General features: G+C 39.2%; 1 protein-coding gene across 2 annotated transcripts in view; it reads left to right on the forward strand.

Moving 5' to 3' along the window:
* Window positions 1-20,243, forward strand: part of COX10 (cytochrome c oxidase assembly factor heme A:farnesyltransferase COX10) — a 136,690-nt gene that overhangs the window by 2,363 nt on the left and 114,084 nt on the right. For both annotated transcript variants that reach the window (XM_019641548.1, XM_019641547.1), the window contains exons 2-3: window positions 2,609-2,742; window positions 4,486-4,807. In XM_019641548.1, coding sequence (XP_019497093.1) covers window positions 2,609-2,742; window positions 4,486-4,807 — 456 coding nt within the window. The remainder of the gene's footprint in view (window positions 1-2,608; window positions 2,743-4,485; window positions 4,808-20,243) is intronic.

Consider the following 20,243-nt stretch of genomic DNA (forward strand, 5'->3'; position numbering starts at 1 on the left):
CTTCTGGATGGCCACTCACGCTGGCTGCTGGCCGCTCACGCTGGCTGCTGGCTACATACGGTAGCCCATGGCAACCCACTGCCACAGGAGCTGCAGCCTACGCTGTCACCGGCGACTCACGGCAGCCCAGCTCCAGGTCGAGCTGTTGTTCAGCGTCTTAGCTGTGGAGGACAGTGTCACTGGCCCTCATATGTGGGATCCGAACCGGGGCCCTCTGGCGTCCCAAGCCAGTTCTTAACCATCATGCCATTCGGCCGGCCCTGGAATCCTGTTTCTTAAAGAACAATGTTAAGGCCAAAAACGGAAAACATACACCATCAAAAATATAAATAAAACCAGAATATCAGAGGATTGATTTTAAGAAATTTCAAGAAATGCTGCTGTTCTTTCATGTATGCATATTAACTGATGTCAGTGAAGAAGTGACTTATCTCCAGTCTAAGATAATTGCCATGTATTCCAAGGGGCAGTGGTTGTTCCTCCCACAGTCCAGCTAAGCTGTGGGGGTGATCCAGTCATCAAACAGTACGAGGTCTGACAATTAAGTTCGCAAACTTATCCTAGAAAAATTGCTACATCCCTCATTGCTGAATATCACTATGGTCACCTTCGAAGTACTCTCCTTGGGAAGCTATGCATCAACGCCAGCATCTAGTCCACCCTTTAAAGCAATTTTGGAACTCTTTTTCTAGAATGGCCATCAGAGCTGTCATTGTATTAAACCTTGATGTCCTGAATGTCATCAAAATGTCTTCCTTTCAATATTTTCTTTATCTTTGGGTAAAGAAAGAAGTCATTGGGGGTCAAATCAGGTGAGTAGGGAGGGTGTTCCAATACAGTTATTTGTTTACTATTTAAAAACTCCCTCACAGACAGTGCTGTGTGAGCTGGTGCATTGTCGTGATGCAAGAGCCATGAATTGTTGGTGAAAAGTTCATGTCATTTTCATCTAACTTTTTCACACAACCTTTTCAACACTTCCAAATAGTAAACTTGGTTAACTGTCCAGTTGGTACAAATTCATAATAAATAATCCCTCTGATATCAAAAAAGGTTAGCAACATCATTGCAACAAGTTCACAAACTTAATTGTCAGCCCTCCTATTTCATTATCATGTGGAAAGCATTCCCTTGGCTTTTGTAGCAAAAGTGAGTAAGTCTTGGCCACCAAGGACCTAAAAAATATGGTGGAAACAATTTGCATTAAGAAGTGCCATGAAAAAGAGTATAAAGTGATAGAGTAGTTGAAAGAGACTTTGAAAATTTGACAGGTGAGGTAAGACACTTGCAAGCAAGGGAACAACATACACAAAGATGAACAAAATGTGATGTGTGTGGTGTGCTTAGTGGAGAGTAATGAGAGAGTATCGCTGTAGTGAGTAATATGTACATGTTTGCGTGAGTAATACGTACTCTGGGCTTCAGGAAGAAAACCATTGGCTTTACGGATCTTGAATTGGAGAATGAAGGAAATTACTGAAGCTGGGATGATTGGCTTGAATCCTTCAATGGTTACTGTAGTCCAAATAGAAGATAATAAGGGTCTGGATCAGTAGGAATGGAAAGAAGTGAACAGATTTGACCTATTTTTCAGAGTTGACTGGACTTGATGGTTATTAAATGATGAAGGAAGAATTCAAGATGTTCCTGAGGTCTGGTTTTATCTGCACTAGAGAACTGAGTAGAGATATGGGTGAGAATAGTGTTCTTCAGGACATATTTCAGTGTATCCACGTGGAGATACTAAGAGAGCAGCTGGGAATAGGCATAGTAACTCTAAAAATGGGTTGAAGATTAAGAATTACCCTGTGATTGCATTTGCTTAGGGATACTATATAGTGTTCAGAACAGTGGGAACACACTGTCCAAAAGTGGCAGACACAGCAAGAAGAGACACCTTTAGGAAAGTGACAAGTGATGGGTGGAAGGTGGCAGAGAACCAGAAACTTTTAGTGTCATGGACGCCATGAGAAGAGAGACTCTGAAAAAGACAGGGAGAATCTATACCATTATACTCTGAAGGCCTGACTAGGATGAGGCTTTACACAGAAGCACTGGGTTTGTTGATATTAGAGAGACGGTTTGGAATAATGATTAAAAGCCGAATTCCTAGACAACAAAAATAGCTTCTTCCTAACTAGGTTGATAGAGCCATTCTTTGTTGAGAACTGTTTCCTCACCCTTTTAGTTGACTTACCTGGCATAGCCAAAATAGTAATCTGAAATATATCTTCCAGCTTACAGTTATTTATTGAGAAAAATTATGCTACTCACTTTATACTATTTTAAAAGTGACTGAACTGATTGTTTTTATATTTTCTTCTTAAAAATATCTTTAGCATGGTCATTTAAGCATTTAATATAATAAAGGCATAATGATCCTGAAATGAAAATTTTCCCTTGCCCTGTTAAAGTATTACACTGACTTAAACTGTAAGTAGGGCTGATAAACTGCATTTATTTACAAACCTGTTTTGAATCATTTCAAAGTTCTGACCCATCACATGTGCACTGCTTATCGCAGTGCTGGCTTTACTTCTGGATAGGTGCAGTTATCATTTGATGAGAGGCATTAATCATTTTAACATTGTTTTTCTTTCTCTTCTAGGCTGGGTAGGAGGCTGTGTCTGGTATCTAGAAAGAAGAGCTATGCGGGAATCCCATCACAAGTTTATGCATCTTTTTAGGAATGTCAATAAGCAATGGATTACATTTCAGCACTTTACGTTCCTCAAACGCATGGTATGTTCAGAAGACCATCCTTCCTCTGCTGCTATCTGTCTTTTCTTTCTCTGGATGAGGGAATTTCAAAAATTCCTATTACAAGAAGAGTTGTGAGAAGTTCTGTTCAAAAAGGACTTTTATTTAGTATCCTCTTAAGTTGATTCAAAACGTTAATCCCTTGTTTTGATTATTCTTAACTGAAACCAGAATAATTCTGGTGTTTGAGCTTAAAAGTATGATCTTGAACTTATTGATTAAGTTTGGAGAAAGATTGAAAACTTCTGGCATATTTCGACAACACTAAAATTAGGAAAAGCTGAACTGTTATAATACATCTTTTTAAATTCTTTAAAGTTCTATAAATACATCAGTGATACAGAAATAATTGCTTTAACAGTGTGACCCTCCTGTTTTCTTACATTAGGAGTGCATTTAAAAATCTTTTAATCACATGCACTTCTGAGTAGACTCAAACGAACTGAGTTTTTATAATTTGCTAGGTGTTTTGTAGTGGGCATTGATAACCTACATTCTCTTCTAGGCCCATATCTAGGTTGGCTCCGATATTGTGAGCAACATGGTCACTTATTCTGAATTACCAATGAGTTCATTTGCCATTTTCTCACGTAGAACGGTATTACAGAATTGAGAAATGATAGGTAAAAACTCATAATTATAGTACAAGCATGAAATGATGGCTAATTCATAATCTAAAGTCCTAGTTGACATTTCTCTCATCTTTTTTAAACTAAAATGCCTACTTTAACTTAAAATCTTATAAAACTTATTCTGATAAGAGAGTTAAATTTTCAGTAATGTTCAAACTTTTTAAGTTGGGGTTCAAGGATAATGGATTTTTAGAAGACAAACTCAAATGTGTATAATGCCGTTTTTATGTAAACAGAACTCTGGAGTCATCCATGAGTGGGTAATTCCTTTCTAAGACTAGTATGTGTAATGGAAAAGCTACTTACGTGTAACTAGTTATCAGGATATGTAGTTCCAACTCCTGGGGCCACCTATAACTAATTGGTTGTTGACTCTTGGTTCTGTTGGTTCATTTCAGAGCCTTGATTTCCTCATCTGTAAATTAGAGAGAGATACTAAAAATGGTCCACCCTCTGTAACAACTGTTGAAAAGCTTAAATGAGATATACATTATATAAACTATAACAATACACAGTGTGTACAACTATAAAGTACCTCACAAATGCTAGTAGTAATTACTTTTCACTAGTAAGCAGTGGAGACTGTCTGACTCTAAAACCCATATCCTTTTCTTCTGCACACTGCTGTAATGTCACTTAGCCCTGGATCACGCACTGTCTCTGAACCCCTCTCTGCGCTGTCTGCCTCGCAACATAGAAAGTGAACAGGTTGATTTTGCTCTTAATTATAGAAAACTTTTTCATTGTATTTGAATGTTAAACCACCAGTTCCTGGTACTATGTTAGGGGAAATTCTGAAGGAGATGAATAAGAAATAAATTTATCTTTCTTTCAAGGAAAATTAAATTCCTAGGATTTTCTAAACCATAGAATTGCGATTCATAGAAAAAGGATTGCCACGGCATTAATTATATTCTCCGTATCTCGTAGTCTAGTGATTTCCATATAACAAGCACTCTACTGTTAGTTAATTTGCCATGTATTTATAAAGTTAAACCTTCAAGTACTCTAAAAGTTGGACTGATGGAAGGTGTAACTGAACCATTTAAGAGCATTTGGGCTTTGTATAGTAACATGTACTTTTTAAATTTAGTATGCCACACAGCTGAACAGAAGCCTCAACCAGCAAGTAAAGCCGAAGCCAGAACCCATGGTATCTCCTTTCCTCGAAAAAACATCTTCGGGGCAAGCCAAAGCAGAAATATATGAGATGAAACCTTTTTCACCCTCCAGCCTATCTTTGTCTAGAAAGCCAAATGAAAAAGAATTGATAGAACTAGAATCTGCCTCAGTAATTGAAGGCTCAATAGATGTGGGAAAAGAGACAAAAGAGGAAAAGCAGTGGAAAGAGATGAAGCTGCATGCGGACGATTTGCCAGGAATTTTGGCTCGACTGTCCAAAATCAAACTCACAGGTACTTTGTTTTTCTGGTATTGTTAGATCGTGACTTGAAACTTTATTTTTAGTTAAACGAAAAGCTAATTTTATTTACTGCCCCAAAAGGAATACTTTGAAACTGCAGAGCGTCTCTTAGTATTTTTCCTCTCTTCAATTTAATTGGGACCCGAAATCAAATTTTCTGAATTCTATTTACGCGGAATTGTAAATGGTATTGTACTGAATGTATTATACTAAAAATACTCTCTTTTATTTGTAATTAAAGCAGAATACTTATCTTGCTTATTTCCTTGTCTTGCGTGCTTTTACAACTACTGTGCTTGAAAGATGCAGTAAGATGGTGAGTTCTGTCTGAATTCTGACAGCAGGTCAGGCTCCACTGCTGTGCTGGGGGTGCAGTGAACCACAGTGGCCACTGGGCCTCTGCGATTGTCCCTGGTGTGGAGGGATTTTGAGTGCTTCTCTGAAAAGAAGTTTAGAACCAGATCTTTTGCCTACTTGTAGCAAACGGCACCAAATTTTATTGCATGCGTTTGGGTAGTAACTCATAATTATGTCATTTGGTTGTTACAACCACCCTGTGAGTCAGGCAAAGCTTTGTTATTATCATCCCATCTCGTAGCTAAACTTAGAAACAGCTTATTCTGCCCTACCCCTGTTTAGAATATATGTTCTGGGTCATCCTGCAAACTGGAGACCTCGTCTCTCTTTTCTTCTTAGATGAGAATACAAAGAAATGGATAAACGATAAAGTTATACCAGGTACTCTTTGAGGGCATAAAGTGGTAAATAATGTTACTGAGTCAAAATCAGGAAGTAAACAGATGAGACAGAGCCTTTTGAGAGTAGAGAAGATTGGAGAAAATGGTTTTTGTTTGTTTGTTTGTTTGTTTTTCAAGAGTTGAGCCTGAAATCCAGACAACTTCTTTCGTCAGTGACCAAGCTCACTTAAGAAAAAACCTTATTTGGGGGATGACACATCAACATAGGGAGTTTGACAAAGAATCATAGTAAAACTTTCACAGTGCAATTCTAAAACAGTGAGACTAATTTCAGGTGGTATCCTTGAAATTAAGTCTTAGTTCTTTCTGATAGGTGAGCAAAGAATCGTCACATTTCTGAAGAAGTTTTGTCATTTACACACCTGGTTTGAGTGTCATGTTGTTAACATGTTAAGAATGACTATAAGGAAGATGTGATTTTAGGATGTCACCCAAAGAACGAGGCCTGTCAGTCCGCAGGCATCAGAAGTGACCCCTGTTATCAGCAGTAGCTTCTTTCTTCGTGTGCACCATCATTTAACGCGTCCACTCTCCTACCTCCTGCTCACTCTGCAAATTGGTCCTCCTCTCTTCCTGTCACATTTCTGTCAGTAATACTAGCATTCTGCGCTTCCCCCAGGTGAGAAATCTTAGAATCATTCTTTCTTCATCTTTTATCTAACATCCAACTGCTACCAATGGAATCTTTTGCAATGTGGTGTGATTTCTCATCCCCATTCCTGAAGCTACCATCCTACATCTTAGGTCAGGTCCAAAACATGAGGTCTTTGATTATTGCAGCGGCCCCTAACTGTTCTCTGCCATCATTCTCCCCTTGCAGTATATGCTTCCCAGGGCTGCCACACTAACTGTCCTAAAAAAGTGCTTTCGTGTATTCCTAACCTACTCAACAGTCTATAGTTTTCTACTGCTTCCTGCCTCAACTCTGCCTGATTTTAAAGGAACGTTGTAATCGGAAATGATTAGACTTTTCCCCAGAAATATACTGTTTCCCCTTCCCTGCCGCCTTCCACCCCTCCATAGTCCTTCCTCTGGGGGAGTCCAGTCTGCCTCTCTTCTATCCAGTCCCATCCTTTCAAGGCTTCTCCATTAAGCCTTCCCTTGCCTGCTCTTGGTCCAAGTCTCCCTTCTCAAAGCTCAGAACGTGGCTTTGAAGTCAAGCCGACTTGAGTTCAGATTCCGGCTATGAAACGTACTGGCCAGTGAGACTTTGGGCAGTTTTTTGACCTTGTCGAGACAATGTCCTCATCCATAAAGTAGGAATAATAATAAATCACTTAATAATTCAATCACATAATACCTTTGAAGTACTCAGCAGTGTGCCTGACACACGGGAGACTTTCAAAGGTTAGTTTTCAAATAATCAAGGTAAACACTTGATTGTCTGTTTAATGTACGTTATATTTTCCTGAGGTTCTGAGGACAGAAATCATGCCATATATGTGTTGAGCACTTCTAGCTGTCTGGGCACAGTGCTGCTTGGTTGGTAGGGGCTGCTTCTGAGAGGGAATTGACAGACTGAAGTCCTCCAGAGGAGGGCAGCCACGAAGAAGAGGGGATATGGAAACCCTGTCACTTGAGGAATAAGATTATTTTGCTTGGAAAAGAGAAGGGAGGAGGGAGAAAGGTGGTGAGGGAAAGGAGAATGAAGACATGGCAGCCACCCTCAAACACCCTCAAAAAACTCTGTTAATTTAAAGGAACAGTGCTGGTAATTTATAGTCCAGAGGGCAAAGCAGAGGTGGCATGTGTGAACTGGGTGGCAGCTTCTCTATGTATGAAGGAGTTTTTCGGGGAACTGTTTAGATATGAAATGGACTGCCTGGTAAGACAGTGGTCCTCATCATTGGAACTACCTAAGTGGAAACAGATAATCCTTGAGGGAAGTTGAAGGGATTCCTGCATTGTGTAGTGGGTAGAACTAGGTGGTGACAATTAAGTCCCCTTTTAATACTAAGAGACTGCCAGCCTTCAATAATTATTGGCTTTTTACCACATACTCCTTTGTGCTATGTGTTGGAGATACAGAAATAACTCACAGACCATTTTTGTCCTCAAGAATTTGACAGCGTAATGGAGAGATTTTGTACACACACACACACACACACACACACACACACACATATATATATAATATTTATATTTAATTTTTATCATATATAAATAAATAAAATTTATATATATATATATATATATATATATATATATATAAAAATAAATAAAACTGTGGCCATATACATCTGTGTTTCAAACCCAGAACTCTTTCTTAATACTTATGTGACTTTGAGCAATGTCTTAACCTTCCAGTGCCTTAGTTTCTTTCCCTGTAAAATAGAGACAGTGGTACTTACTTCAAAGATTCATTGTGAGGACTGAAGGAGATAATACATGTAAGACACCTGGTGTGCCGCTCACCTGGTAGGCACTTAATTAGCTATTATTAATATAACTATTATTGCTATACCCATCAGTAGGAAATGAATGTGGTAAGTATTATAAGAGATGTGTGCATAAGGCAGAGTGGGGACCCAGAGGAAGTGTTGTTTCTGCCTGTGGAGGGGGTGAAGTGAATGGCTATTTGCCAGGCAGGAAAGGCCAGGACTCTAAACAGAGGCCCACTGGCTGGCGTGCTCAGAACACTGCCGTGTGCCTTAATAATGGACGCAGGGCGCCCGGAGTGCTGTGCAGGAGAGGCACTGGGCTGAGGTGGAGGTCAGGCAGGGCCGTTTTGTCGTGCTGGCGTGTGTGCATATTTTATGCTGAAGAGTTTGGCTGTTACACCCCAGTGGCGGAAAGTTCTGGAAGGTTTTCACTGTGTTTTGTCTCATTTATCTTTCAAGTTGCTTTAAATACTACTAAATTAATATAAACTTATTGTAAGAAAAAGAAATCCAAATAATACAGAAGCATATGTCTTAAACTGAAAAAGGATCCTTGCCGTTCATTTTAGATAAAACTCCTGCTTGAAATGTAGCCTTCTCTATGTATACAAATATGTAGATATAAACATAAAGATACGGTTTTACATTTAACTTGCCATTTTCTTTTAACAGTATAGCTTTCACTGATAGTATTTACCTCACTGCATAATATTCCAGTATATGGAACTGCCATTACTTACTTAACTCATCCTCTGCAGGGAAACATTTAGGGTGTTTCCAGTTTTCTGCTATTAAAAGCAATTCTGTGATTAACTTTTATATACATAAGTGTGTACTTTTGTGAGTCTGTCTATAGGAAAAGTGTTTAGAAATGTATTGCTAGCTTTAAACATGGTAATTTTGATAGATTGAGTAGTTTGTTCCTAAAAAAGATAGAGTGATTTACATTCCCTCCAATGGCATGTTGGGTTCCTCTTGATTCCATCCTATCCTGTGCTTGTGCATTAGCAGTCTTCACCAGTTTTGCCTGTTTGATAACTGAAAAAGATTTTTGTGTGTGTTCATTTTTATTTTTTAAGTTTTGGTGGGGTTTAGCATCTTTTTCTCTATTTTGATCATTTATAACTTTCTTTCTATTACTTACCTCTTATATCCTCCATCATTTCTTATTGATTCTTTAGAGTTCACTGTAAATTACCATTTCATTCATCATATGTATTAAAAATATATTTTTTTACATTTTGCTTTTTCCCTTTACTTTAGTTGTGATATTTTGTTGTTTTGTTTTATTTTGCCATGATGAGATTTTTAACTTTTATGTATTCAAATTTATTAGGGTTTTTTAATGCTTAGAAAGATTTTTACTACCCTATGGTTGTAAAAGCATTCATTTGTGGTGTGTTTTTTTTGTTTGTTTTGGTGTGGGGTTTTTTTGGTACTTTAATATTTTTATTATATTCTCTAAGGTTTGGGGACCATGTATTTCAGCATAAGGGGTAGGGTTGATTAAGAAAACTGCAGGGCCAACCGAGTGGCGCGTTGGTTAAGAGTTGGCTTGGGACCGCCAGCTCTGAGCAGCAGGGCCCCGGTTTGGATCCCACATGAGGGCCAGTGACACTGCCCCCTACAGCTAAGATGGTGAACAACAGCTTGACCTGGAGCTGGGCTGCCATGAGTCTCCTGTGACGGTGTAGGCTGCAGTGAGGCTGCAGTGGGCTGCTGTGAGCTACCATGAGTGGCTGGCAGCCAATGTGAGTGGCCAGCAGCCAGCGTCAGCTGCTGTCCAATGGCTGGCGAGCGACTGCCTCACCCAGGAAGAGCTCAATGATCACAATACCAACATGGGCCAGTGAAGCGATGTCCTCCACAACTAGACTGAGGAACAAAAGGACAGCAACTTGTCTGTTCCCCTTCCCCAATTCCCCAATAAAATCTCGAAGAAGAAAAAAAAAAGACTACAGTGGTAGTACTATTGAGCAAGGGTCATCTGTTTTTGTAAGTAAAGTTTTATTGCAACATGGCCATGCCCATTTCTTTTATATCGATATCATGCTACATTTACAGAGTTGAGTGATTATGACAAAAAACTTATGGCCTGGAAAGCCTGAATATTTTCTGTCTGGCCCTTTATAGAAAAAGTTCTAGAACATGGAGTAGTGAGAGGCAAGAATAATGGCAAAGAAATGAGTGGTAGCCAGTTGAGAACTGACTTGGAGCTGAAACTAAGACTGTGGAGGGGAAGGAGAAAAGCGGGGACAGAGATCGAGAAAGAGTAAGGAAACAGAATTAACAGAATGGTAGATGTGGCAGAGTACTGAGGAGACATAGAATAAAAGGTTTTGGACCTGGAGCTGCAAAGAGCATGACCACTGATAGATGAAGCAAGCATTCTCTGGCTCTCTGGGCCCTGTGCTTGCGCTTACCCTACACTCTACCCCGTTCTCTCAGAGACAGTGTGGTGTAGTGAGCCCTGGGCCAGCGTCCCTGTGCTCAAATCCTGGCTCTTACTGGCTGAGGGACCTTGAGCAAGTTCCATAATCTCTGCGCCTCCGTTTACCCATCTGTAAACTAGGTACAATTGTAATACCTACTTCAGAGGGTTATTCTGAGTATTAAATAACTTAACTTTTGCAGACGACGTAGAAATGACTGTGTTAAGAGCTGTATACTTGTTTCTTAAATAAAAAATAAATTTGTTACTGGGGTGCCCCCACAGGCATTTGAGTTTGCTGCCCCTGTTCAAGAAAAATTTCCAGCCTTCTGATATGGAAGACGGGATGAATGGTGGTGTTGAGATTTAAGAATGTGGACAATAAAGGAAGAAACCATTGTGGGGAAGATGATGAGATCGGTTTTGGACGCGTGGAATTTGAGTTGCCACTGGCATATCCAGTGAAGTGGTCCAGTGGGCAGCTGGCTGGGAAGGACAGGAGCTCAGATGGAACACTGGGCTGGACAAGCAAGAGGTCCTCAGTGTGGAGTTGGCCCTGAGCCGTGCTAGTGATCAAGGTTGCCGAGGGTCAGCATGGAGGGTGAGCAGAGCAGAAAGCCAAGGACAGGACTTTGGGGTACATCCCCTTTTAAGGACTGTGTAGAGTGTATAATGGAGTCTGCAAGGAAATACGTGGTCAGAGAAAGGAAAATGGGAAGGCTTTGTCACAGAAGCTGGAAGAGAAGACATGGTTCAGAAAGGAAGTGATCCGCATTCTCAGATGTTAGAGGTCTACTGAGATGCCTGGCTAGAAAGGTATTTTATTTGGCACTTAGCAAGTCATGCTGACTGACTGCCAGATCAGGAAATAACTATCAATGTTTGCTCTCCTTAGAGTCTTAAAAGAGCTACTTTAATTAATTTAAAATAACTCCTTCAAATTGATTCTCATAATGCTATTTCTTTAGGAACAGAGGAAAGTATGATAATTAATTCAGGGTTATTTGTTTTGTTTTTTTTGCCTCATCTTCCTTTCCTTCATACTGGCTATTGTTGTGTTGTTTTCCCTTTTATATATCAGATATTGTCGTGTGTCTGAATAGGCATTCCAGATGTAGGTTTTGATATTTAAAACATGGTGTCGGAAAGCTAAAGCAATGGTTAAGTTACTCGTTTAATAGTACACACTGTGCTGTATGGTGCACATTGACTCATTGGTTCCCACAGGTCAGTGTGCAAAGGAACATACGGGGCATGTGTGTTCAAATGGCGCATCCTGGCTGCTGTCAGGACCCAGAGAGCTGCAGTTTTGACCAGCATGCCAGATGATCTGATGCTAGGTGGTCCTAGACCACCCTTCTGAAAAAGCGAAGTAGGTGTTGTGCAGGCAGAGTGTGGTCCCAGGCCCAGTGGTCTGGCTGGATGTGGGAGAACTCACCTAGTGAGAGCCAGAGCATCCTCCCTGCTGGGCAGCAGGAAAGCCAGCTGGGCAGGGTCTGGACCACACAAGAGAGCTATGCAAAAGCAAGATGCACTGAGAAGAAAGGGAGCAGCAGCCTCCCCTGTAGCCACAGATGGAAAAGTCCCAGGACTGTACATCCCTCCTAGTATCATTTTATATATTCCATGCCTCAGGTTTCTGGATGAACTAATTGAATTAAAGTCATTTCCTTCTGCTTATTCCATTTAAAAAGGCAGCACCCTTTGGGTGACCCCTATCCTCTTACTTGACCTTTTTTCTCCCTATTTAGTTTATCACTTGAATTTACACATGTCTTGGAGTCAGCAGGATTTTTTTCTTTATCAATTGATTTATTTTGGACTCTTAACATCTTGGGCAATTCATTTATAGCTAATGATAGCCGTGGCAGAAATATCTGGAAGTCAGCAATCACTTTTATAGAACTGGTCTTTCTTTCTCAGCCTCTTTTTGTTTATAGCTGTAATATATGGAGGAAAATTAACTGTAGCAAAAAGGAAGGGCCACGTAGTGGTCATTTGTAGGACAGTAGGGTCGCAGCAGCCTGACGCCTTGGCGTTTATGCCAGGATCTGGGCCAAATGTTTGCTGGTGCTAATGCCATTTAAAGATTTTTCTTCTATGAAAGGAAGTACGACTGAGTTTATAAAGAAATAATGATATGTCTCCCTTGAGTTTCTCTTGCCAACTGAGCTATTTACAATGTGTTTTGCAGTTTGTTGCAAGGACCACACTGGGGTAAAGAAATTTTATTTGGATTAGGATCATAAGAGGCTTTGGTGACTCAACTGAATTTATACTTAATATTGGTCAATAAAAAGTAGAATTTTTTTCCTGAATAACATCTGTGCTGAAAAGCTACAACACATTTTCTGAGACCAGAACACTAAAATAGATTGTTATGCTGCTGATGGAACTGATATAAACTGCAGTCTATCAATGTATATCCCTCCAGGGCTTAGAATGTTGCTTTTTATTAAAAGAAGAAAAAAAAAAAAAACAGGAATAGAGAATGCTATTTTATTTTAGATTTTAGATTGCTTGTATAGTTTTGCGCGTACTGCAGTCTTCAGCTATCAGATAATGTATGAGATTGCCTGCATTTTCATAAAAATATTGAGTAGAATTATAATTTCTTTAATTTTAATTTATATTTTAAATAATTACCTTAATAATTACATGCTTATTAAATATTAAAGTGGTATTTTTATCATTAAGTGTTTACTTTTGAAAAAATGGAAAATGCAGATAAAAAATGAGAAAATTAGGATCCCCCTATAATTTCACCCTCTCAAAGTGATAACCATTTTGATGATTTTGGTGTATTCTAGAATTTTTTTCTATACATCCCATTCATATAGTTTTGCTTTTTAAACAAATGTAAGATCATAAAGTGTAACATTCTGTAATTTTTAAAGATTATTCTGTGCATATCTTTTTGTGTTCATGTGTTTACCCTATTTTTGGTGACTTTAAATTTTAAAAGTAATATTTTCTTAAGACAAAAACACATAATATGCAAAAAGTCTCCTCCAGGCCATGCAGTAACCAGTCTTTTGCATACAGTTTTTCAGCTTTTTCTAAGAAGTCTGTGTTGTAATGTTAATATTAATAGCACAACCTCTGGAGTCATACTGGCAGGGTTGGAGTCTCTGGTTTATCGTGTATTGCTTTGTGATAAAGGGGCACATTTTTTCAAATCTCTAAGCCTCAGTTTCTTTATCTGTAAAATAGGGATAATCCTACCTCATGGGATTGTTGTGAAAATTATGTGAGACAATACAGGTAAATAATTTAGTACCAAACCTGCACATAGTAAAGGTTCAAGAAAGAAATATTATATTATATTATATTTATTATATTATATTATATATCATATGAATGCATATATAGCATATATAGTTTCCATTGTGTTTGTGTTATAAAAATGGGGTCTTAATGCACATTTTGTTGAGTTATTTCCTTCCCTGCATAGACACGCTTCCTTATCAATATAATTAAAACGACCGCCTTTATTTTAAGTTTGGCTAGTATTACATAGTGTGTATACATTGAACTTATTGAACCATTTTCTTATTAGTTAATGTTTAGATAGTCTCTAGTTTTTTACTTATTAAAAACAATGATTTTTTAATATTATCATACACATGTCCTTGTACACTTATTTCTGAAAGTTAGATCCTTAGAAGTACTCTTTGTTTTTAATGGATATATAGCATGCCATTGCATATTTATACCATAATTTATTTACCACTCTTCCATTTAGATTGTTTTCAGTTTTCTATTATTATTATAAAGAGTACTGTAATTAATATCTTCAAGTAAAATCTATGGTGACTTTCCTAGGATAAGTGCATACAAGTGGCCTTGCTGGGGTAGAGGGTGTACATACCCTTAAAGCTTTAGATTTTCACTGGCGGATCTCCCTTGAGAAAGGTTTTACCTGTTTGTGATGTCACCAGAGTAACTAACTCATCCTATCTTCACCAGTGAATGCTAGATAATAGTATATTTTTCTAAATAGTTACCAATTTGATGAGCGAAATATGGCACTTGTTTTTAAATCTGTATTTAAAACTGTTGATGAGGTATTATATTTTCTTTGTGGTGATTGTTGGTTTGTATTTCTTTTGTGAATGGCCTATCCTTTCTTCAGTGTTTGTCTTTATTGTTTGTAAGAGGTCTTTACATAGTAAAGATTTTAATCCATTTTCTATACCTATTGTAAATGTCTTATATCTTATATGTTGTTTGCTTCTTGTTTTCATTTATTGTTATTTTGATGTGCAAATGTTAATTTTATGTAATCAAATCTATCAATATATTTTTCTTGTGGTTTCTGGTTTTTGTATCATGCTTAGCCTCTCCCACACAAAAGTTTTGTAAATATTTATCTATGTTTTTATCCTATATTTTTATAATTTTATATTTTACATTAAAACTTTTCACTTATAGAAAATGGTATAAGGTGGAGATATACCCAGTTTTTAATAAGTCATTAACCAGTGTTGAGTGTCGTACTCATAAATTTAAGAATTTGTGGAACTCTATTTATGGACAAACCTCAATCCCCTTCTCCCCAAATTCTGTTAGTACTTTAATTGGTATTTCAGCATATTTATAGATTAATTTGGGGATGAACTGAGATCTTTGCCGTATTCATCATCTTCATTCATCCAAGTCTTCTTTGATGCCTCTCAAATTTTATGGTTTTCTTTAAATAGATTATATACATTTACTGATAAATTAATTTTGAGGTATTTTTAAAAATGTTTTTTTTCAGTTGATTCTTTCTTGAGTTTTTCTGGGAGCCAATCAAATGATGATCTGGTTATGTCCTTTTTCATATTTATAGCAATTATTTCATTTTCCAGTATAATTGCCTCTCTGTTATGCTCTCTCCATCTGCTTTTCTCACTATAATTTTTTGCTTCATTTTGAAGGATCCTTGGAGGTGTATTATGTACAGCTGTGATTTAATTTTATGCTGTCTACTTTTTATTCTCATGACTTTTAACATTCTACTGTAGTAGTATTTACTTCTGTATACTTTCTTAATCCACTTTTTCTGTTTCATTGGTTTGTTTTTATTTTGTTCTTGTTTTTCTACTTATTCTACTCACTCGCCTGCTATTCCTTGAGTCCCTGCTATCTCCCAAGTGTACCCTTCCAACTGGCATGGATAGAATGGGGTGAATGTGGTGGGTGGGGTGGGTAGAAGGGTGTTTGCTAGCCCCTGCCACATGGATCTTGCTCTTTACGAGGAGCTTAGAGTCTCCTAGTTCTGTTGCGTATCTTTTTCATAAATATATTCAACCTCTTTTTTTTCTCTGCCCCTTGTTTTCTTTTATGCTGTATAATCTTTTTTAGTCTTACATTGACCAGTTTACGTCTCCGTCTTTACCCATTCCCAGATAAAGACAAGAGTATTCCAGACAGTAGTAAATCCCCCAAAAGAATGTAAACTCTGTGAGGACAGGGCATGTGTCTGTTTGCATTGTTACATCCTTCATGCCTAGAGCAGTGCCTGGCACATAGTAGGTGCTCATTATGTATTGACGGAATGAACTGTCACCTAACAGTTTAACTTGACATTGGACTTCTCTTGCAACTTAAGCTAAAGGATGGAGGCTATCAGTTTACATTATTGGTGTAACATTCCTGTGGCCTGAAGGAGACGCGGAGGGAACTATCAGCAGGGAAACATTTTCTCCACAGGATATTTTCACTGTGGTTTTGAAACCACGTAGTGCCAGAGTCCTGCTTTCCGAGCCTGGTTTTTAGTGTAGTCTGCCTCTGCTCACAGAATTCAGCGTGTTTGCCCAGCCTTTCCTCTGGTGCTGCTTCCTCCTGAGCTGAAAGAACACCCTGCTGGGCCGGGACACAGTGTTAGTGGCAGCTTCCCACACAGGACAGGGGTACGCAGGAACGTTTGGCGTTGTCTTAGAATTCTATCAAGGCAAGGCCCTGCTCTCTGGTATGACCGCTTCTCTCTCCCTCTAGCTGTGATGCAGCTGTGTCTGAACACTCCTGCTCTGATGGTAAAGGGACGTTTCAGAGAGTGGGCCCATGTCATCCATGGTTCACCCTGGCCTCAGCTTGTCCCTCGCGTCTCCACATCGGGAAGCACTAGTGGGTGCTGTCGGACAGCCTTTATTCCCATGTTTATCCATTTCCTTCTTAGTTGATATTTAGGTAGTCCAATTTTTTGCTATTCAAATAATGAAAGTAATAATAAGTCAGCTCTCAGCAACTATCTTCAATTTATTGTCATCTGTACCTTGTTTGACAAGCATTTCTTGAGGATGTTAGTATCCTCAATTTAATTTACTGCTGATGTAGGTTTTTCTCTGATCTTTATTTCTCGACTTCAGTTGGTTTCTGGTGGGGATGGGCCATGTAGATCCTTTAGCCAGTGTTCTGATTTAGATGAAAAAACATGTTATCTAGGCCAGGGTTGGCAAACTTTTGAGATGGAAGAGCCAATCCTGTCCCTCAAAACAATTTAAAAATTATTCGAGAGCCATAAAACAAATGAAATCACCATTATGTGAATAATATCATTTAAAAATTTTATAAATGAAACTATGATAGTTTTATTTTCACTTTCAATTTTACTTCTGAGCCACATGTACAACCCAAAGAACCGCATGTGGCTTGCGAGCCGCAGTTTGCCGACCCCGGATCTAAGCTGTTCTGTTTTCTGATGATTTAATTGTTTTAAATTCAGTTTGATGTTAATTGAATTGACTGTAAGTATAAAATGCTGTGGTAGATACTAGAGGAATGTAAAAGAAATTTCATAAGGATGATCATCTCAAAAAATATTAACAACTTTAGAGAAGAGAGAATAAACTATGAGTTGAGACTGGGCTCAACTGCATATAACTGAAAACTTGAAGAGCAGTGACTTAAACAAATAAAGGGTTTATTTTTCTCTTGTGTCAAGGAGTCTGAAATCAGGAGAGAAGAGCTAGTGCTAAAGGATGTTGTCAACATAACTGATTCCCTCCTTTTGCTCTGTCATTGTTAGCTTGTGGCCTTTGTTCTCAAGACCACAAGATGGCTGCCACTTCCCCATCATCATATTGTATTCCAGGCAGAGAGAATGAAGAAGGGGGATGACGTGGAAAGGCAGACACCTCCTTATCAGACTTGGCCTTTTTATTTGGGAAGGGAAGCTCTTGATAGGAATTTCTTATATTTCTTTGGCTAGTAGAGTACAACGTGGCTACCTCTAGCTGCAAGGGAGGTTGTAACATAAGTCTGATTTGCCAGCTCAAAACTTACTTCTCTTGTAGTGGTTGTAGATGTGTACTGATCTGTCAGCAGTTTTCTTATCACCTTGGTAATGACATCTGCATTTTGAGACTCCTAGTTTGTGTTGGGGAGCTGTTAGTATGGGGCTGTGCCACAGAGGAAAGCCAGCTAGCCCAAGTGTACATCTGCACTGAAAAGGCTTAGGGTGATGGTGAAACTTGAGCTAAGTGAGGAAATGAGCCAGGTGGCACCATGACACTTTCCTCTCCTTGAGGTCTTTGTTGCACTCCAGCAGTCGCCGAGGGCTTTGGCATCTTGCTCAGTTTTCTTCTTCACCCCAGTTTCCACTGTCAACCCAGGGAACTTCACTATCTTCAGTGGCTCTAAAACTTTACTTGCCACCTGAGATACTTGGAGTACTTGTTATGATGCAAATTCCTGGGCCTCTTCTCCATAAACCCCTTTCCCCTAGGTCTGGGGTGGGGCCTAGGAATCTATGTTTTAATAGATGACCCTGTTACGAATGGTCCCCAGAACATACTTTGAGAAACTCTTCTTATCTGGAGAACTCATTCAACACCCTCTCCCCTACCCTCTCTTCTCTCCCGGCAAACTTCTAAGAAAAGTAGAGGTTGAGTTCTCATTAAGAAGTGGGAACCTCGCAACTTCCTGCTAGTGCACTTTATCTGAACCCTCATCTGTCATTGCCTTTTCTCCCTTCTACCTGTTTCCTCTCCCCCCAGCCTCCCATCAGTGGCTGGTTCCGTCAGGGTGACACTTGGGAGCCCTCTTAGATTCTGCAAGTCCAAGCAGATCCCCCACCTCCATAGAGGGCATCACCTGCATCTCTAGAGGGGACCAAATGATTCTTCCCAACCCTGCAGGTCCCATGCGCCCCGGCGCCTAATTATCATTTGGGAAATTATCAAGAGCCGGGTTTCCAGTTCAAACCATAGTATGGTAGCATCTCATTTATTAAGATCAAGGAATGAAACACGGAGAATTTTAAAAGAATGTTGCAAGGTTATCTGTTTAAGTACCAGAAAACATTTTTATTCATTAGCTTCATGTTTTTTTATATCATAAGATGGGGGCATAGTGAATTTGGAGTTAAGAATGAGAAGAGGGACTCTAACATATCAGTATTTTGTAAAAAAAACAGAAAAAAACCACAAGGGTGCATCTTTATCTGTGTTTACACACTGCTATTTTATCCGTAGAGGAGTGAAGGTTTAGAGCGGAGCACTCGCTCACCCTGTGACTTTGTGCTTGCCCTGCCTTCTGCCTCCAACACGCACTTCCACCTCACCCTCTGTACTGCTCACCAGGCTACCTACTACTTATCCTTAGTCTTCAACTCTGACATCAGGGTGGGCAGCCTGCTAGGTTAGGAAGCCCTTCCGGGCTCTTCACAGCATGCGTCACCTCCCCTGCAGAAGCGCTCACACATGGTGTTGTGGTGCCTATTGGCTTGTCTGGGTCCTTGCCAGTGTGTGAGCTCCAAGGGGCAGGGACCACATCTCTGTGTATGACTGCTGCATTCCCATTGCCTAGCTCATGCCTTGCACATAGTAGGTGTTCAAAACATAGACACTCAATGGAAAAAAAAGTAAAATAAACTCTGTTGCCACCATTTGCAGAATTTTGAACAGATTAACCTTTTAATTCCAAATAATCAATTAGAGTAAGTCCTCAGTGTCACCAATAGGTTCTTGGAAACTGTGACTTTAAGCAAAATGACATAACAGAACCAATCTTACTATAGGCTAATTGACATAAACAAGAGTTCACTTCCTATGGCCTGTTTCTGGTCACAAAAACATCATCTAACTTCTAAACGAAAGCCCAAAACACTTCTAAATATTAAACATTGAAATAAATGTGAGCTATACGTACATTTAAGCATGCATACTAGATATACTAATATTAATTGGAATAAAATTTTAACAAAAACAAGTAAGGTAATTATTTTCCAACCTGCTTGTTCCAGTTGAGGGTCACAGTGGCCAGAGCCTGTCCCAGTAGCTCAGGGCACCAGATGGGCACCCACCCTGGACAGCACATCCTTCTATCACAGGGCTCACCCCTACCCACACCCACACTCACTCAGACTGGGACAGTTGACACACGCCAGTTCTCACGTGCACATCTTTGGGATGTGGAGGAAACGAGAAAATCACGCAGACAGGAGGAGAATGAGCAAACTTCACAGTCAGTGGCTCCTGCTGGGAATCAATTCTTTTTTCTCATCAATGTTATAGCAAAACGACATTGAACCAAATGACTTTATTTGAGGATCTGTTGTATTTTACTGGACGGTAGTGATTGAATGCTTAGTGGTGACTGGAAAGTATTGTTCCAGATGACTTTAGGCTGCTGGGCTTTGTAATTCCTCTGTCTGCTTTTACAGTGTTGCTTTCATCTGTGTCATTCTGTCCTGAAGTTTTTAATCTGCCACTTTATTTTGTACTCGACATACCTGTGGGGGATTGAAATGGCCCCACTGTGTTTCTCTAAAAGTTTATTGAACTTGTGAAATCTGTACCCCTTGAAGTTCAGAGGGATCCTCAAAGATTTGACTTGGCTTTATTCTGAATGATCTAGTCCCCAGGAGGCTTT

The sequence above is a fragment of the Hipposideros armiger genome, unplaced genomic scaffold (assembly GCF_001890085.2).
Source record: "Hipposideros armiger isolate ML-2016 unplaced genomic scaffold, ASM189008v1 scaffold_61, whole genome shotgun sequence".
Lineage (NCBI taxonomy): Eukaryota > Metazoa > Chordata > Mammalia > Chiroptera > Hipposideridae > Hipposideros > Hipposideros armiger.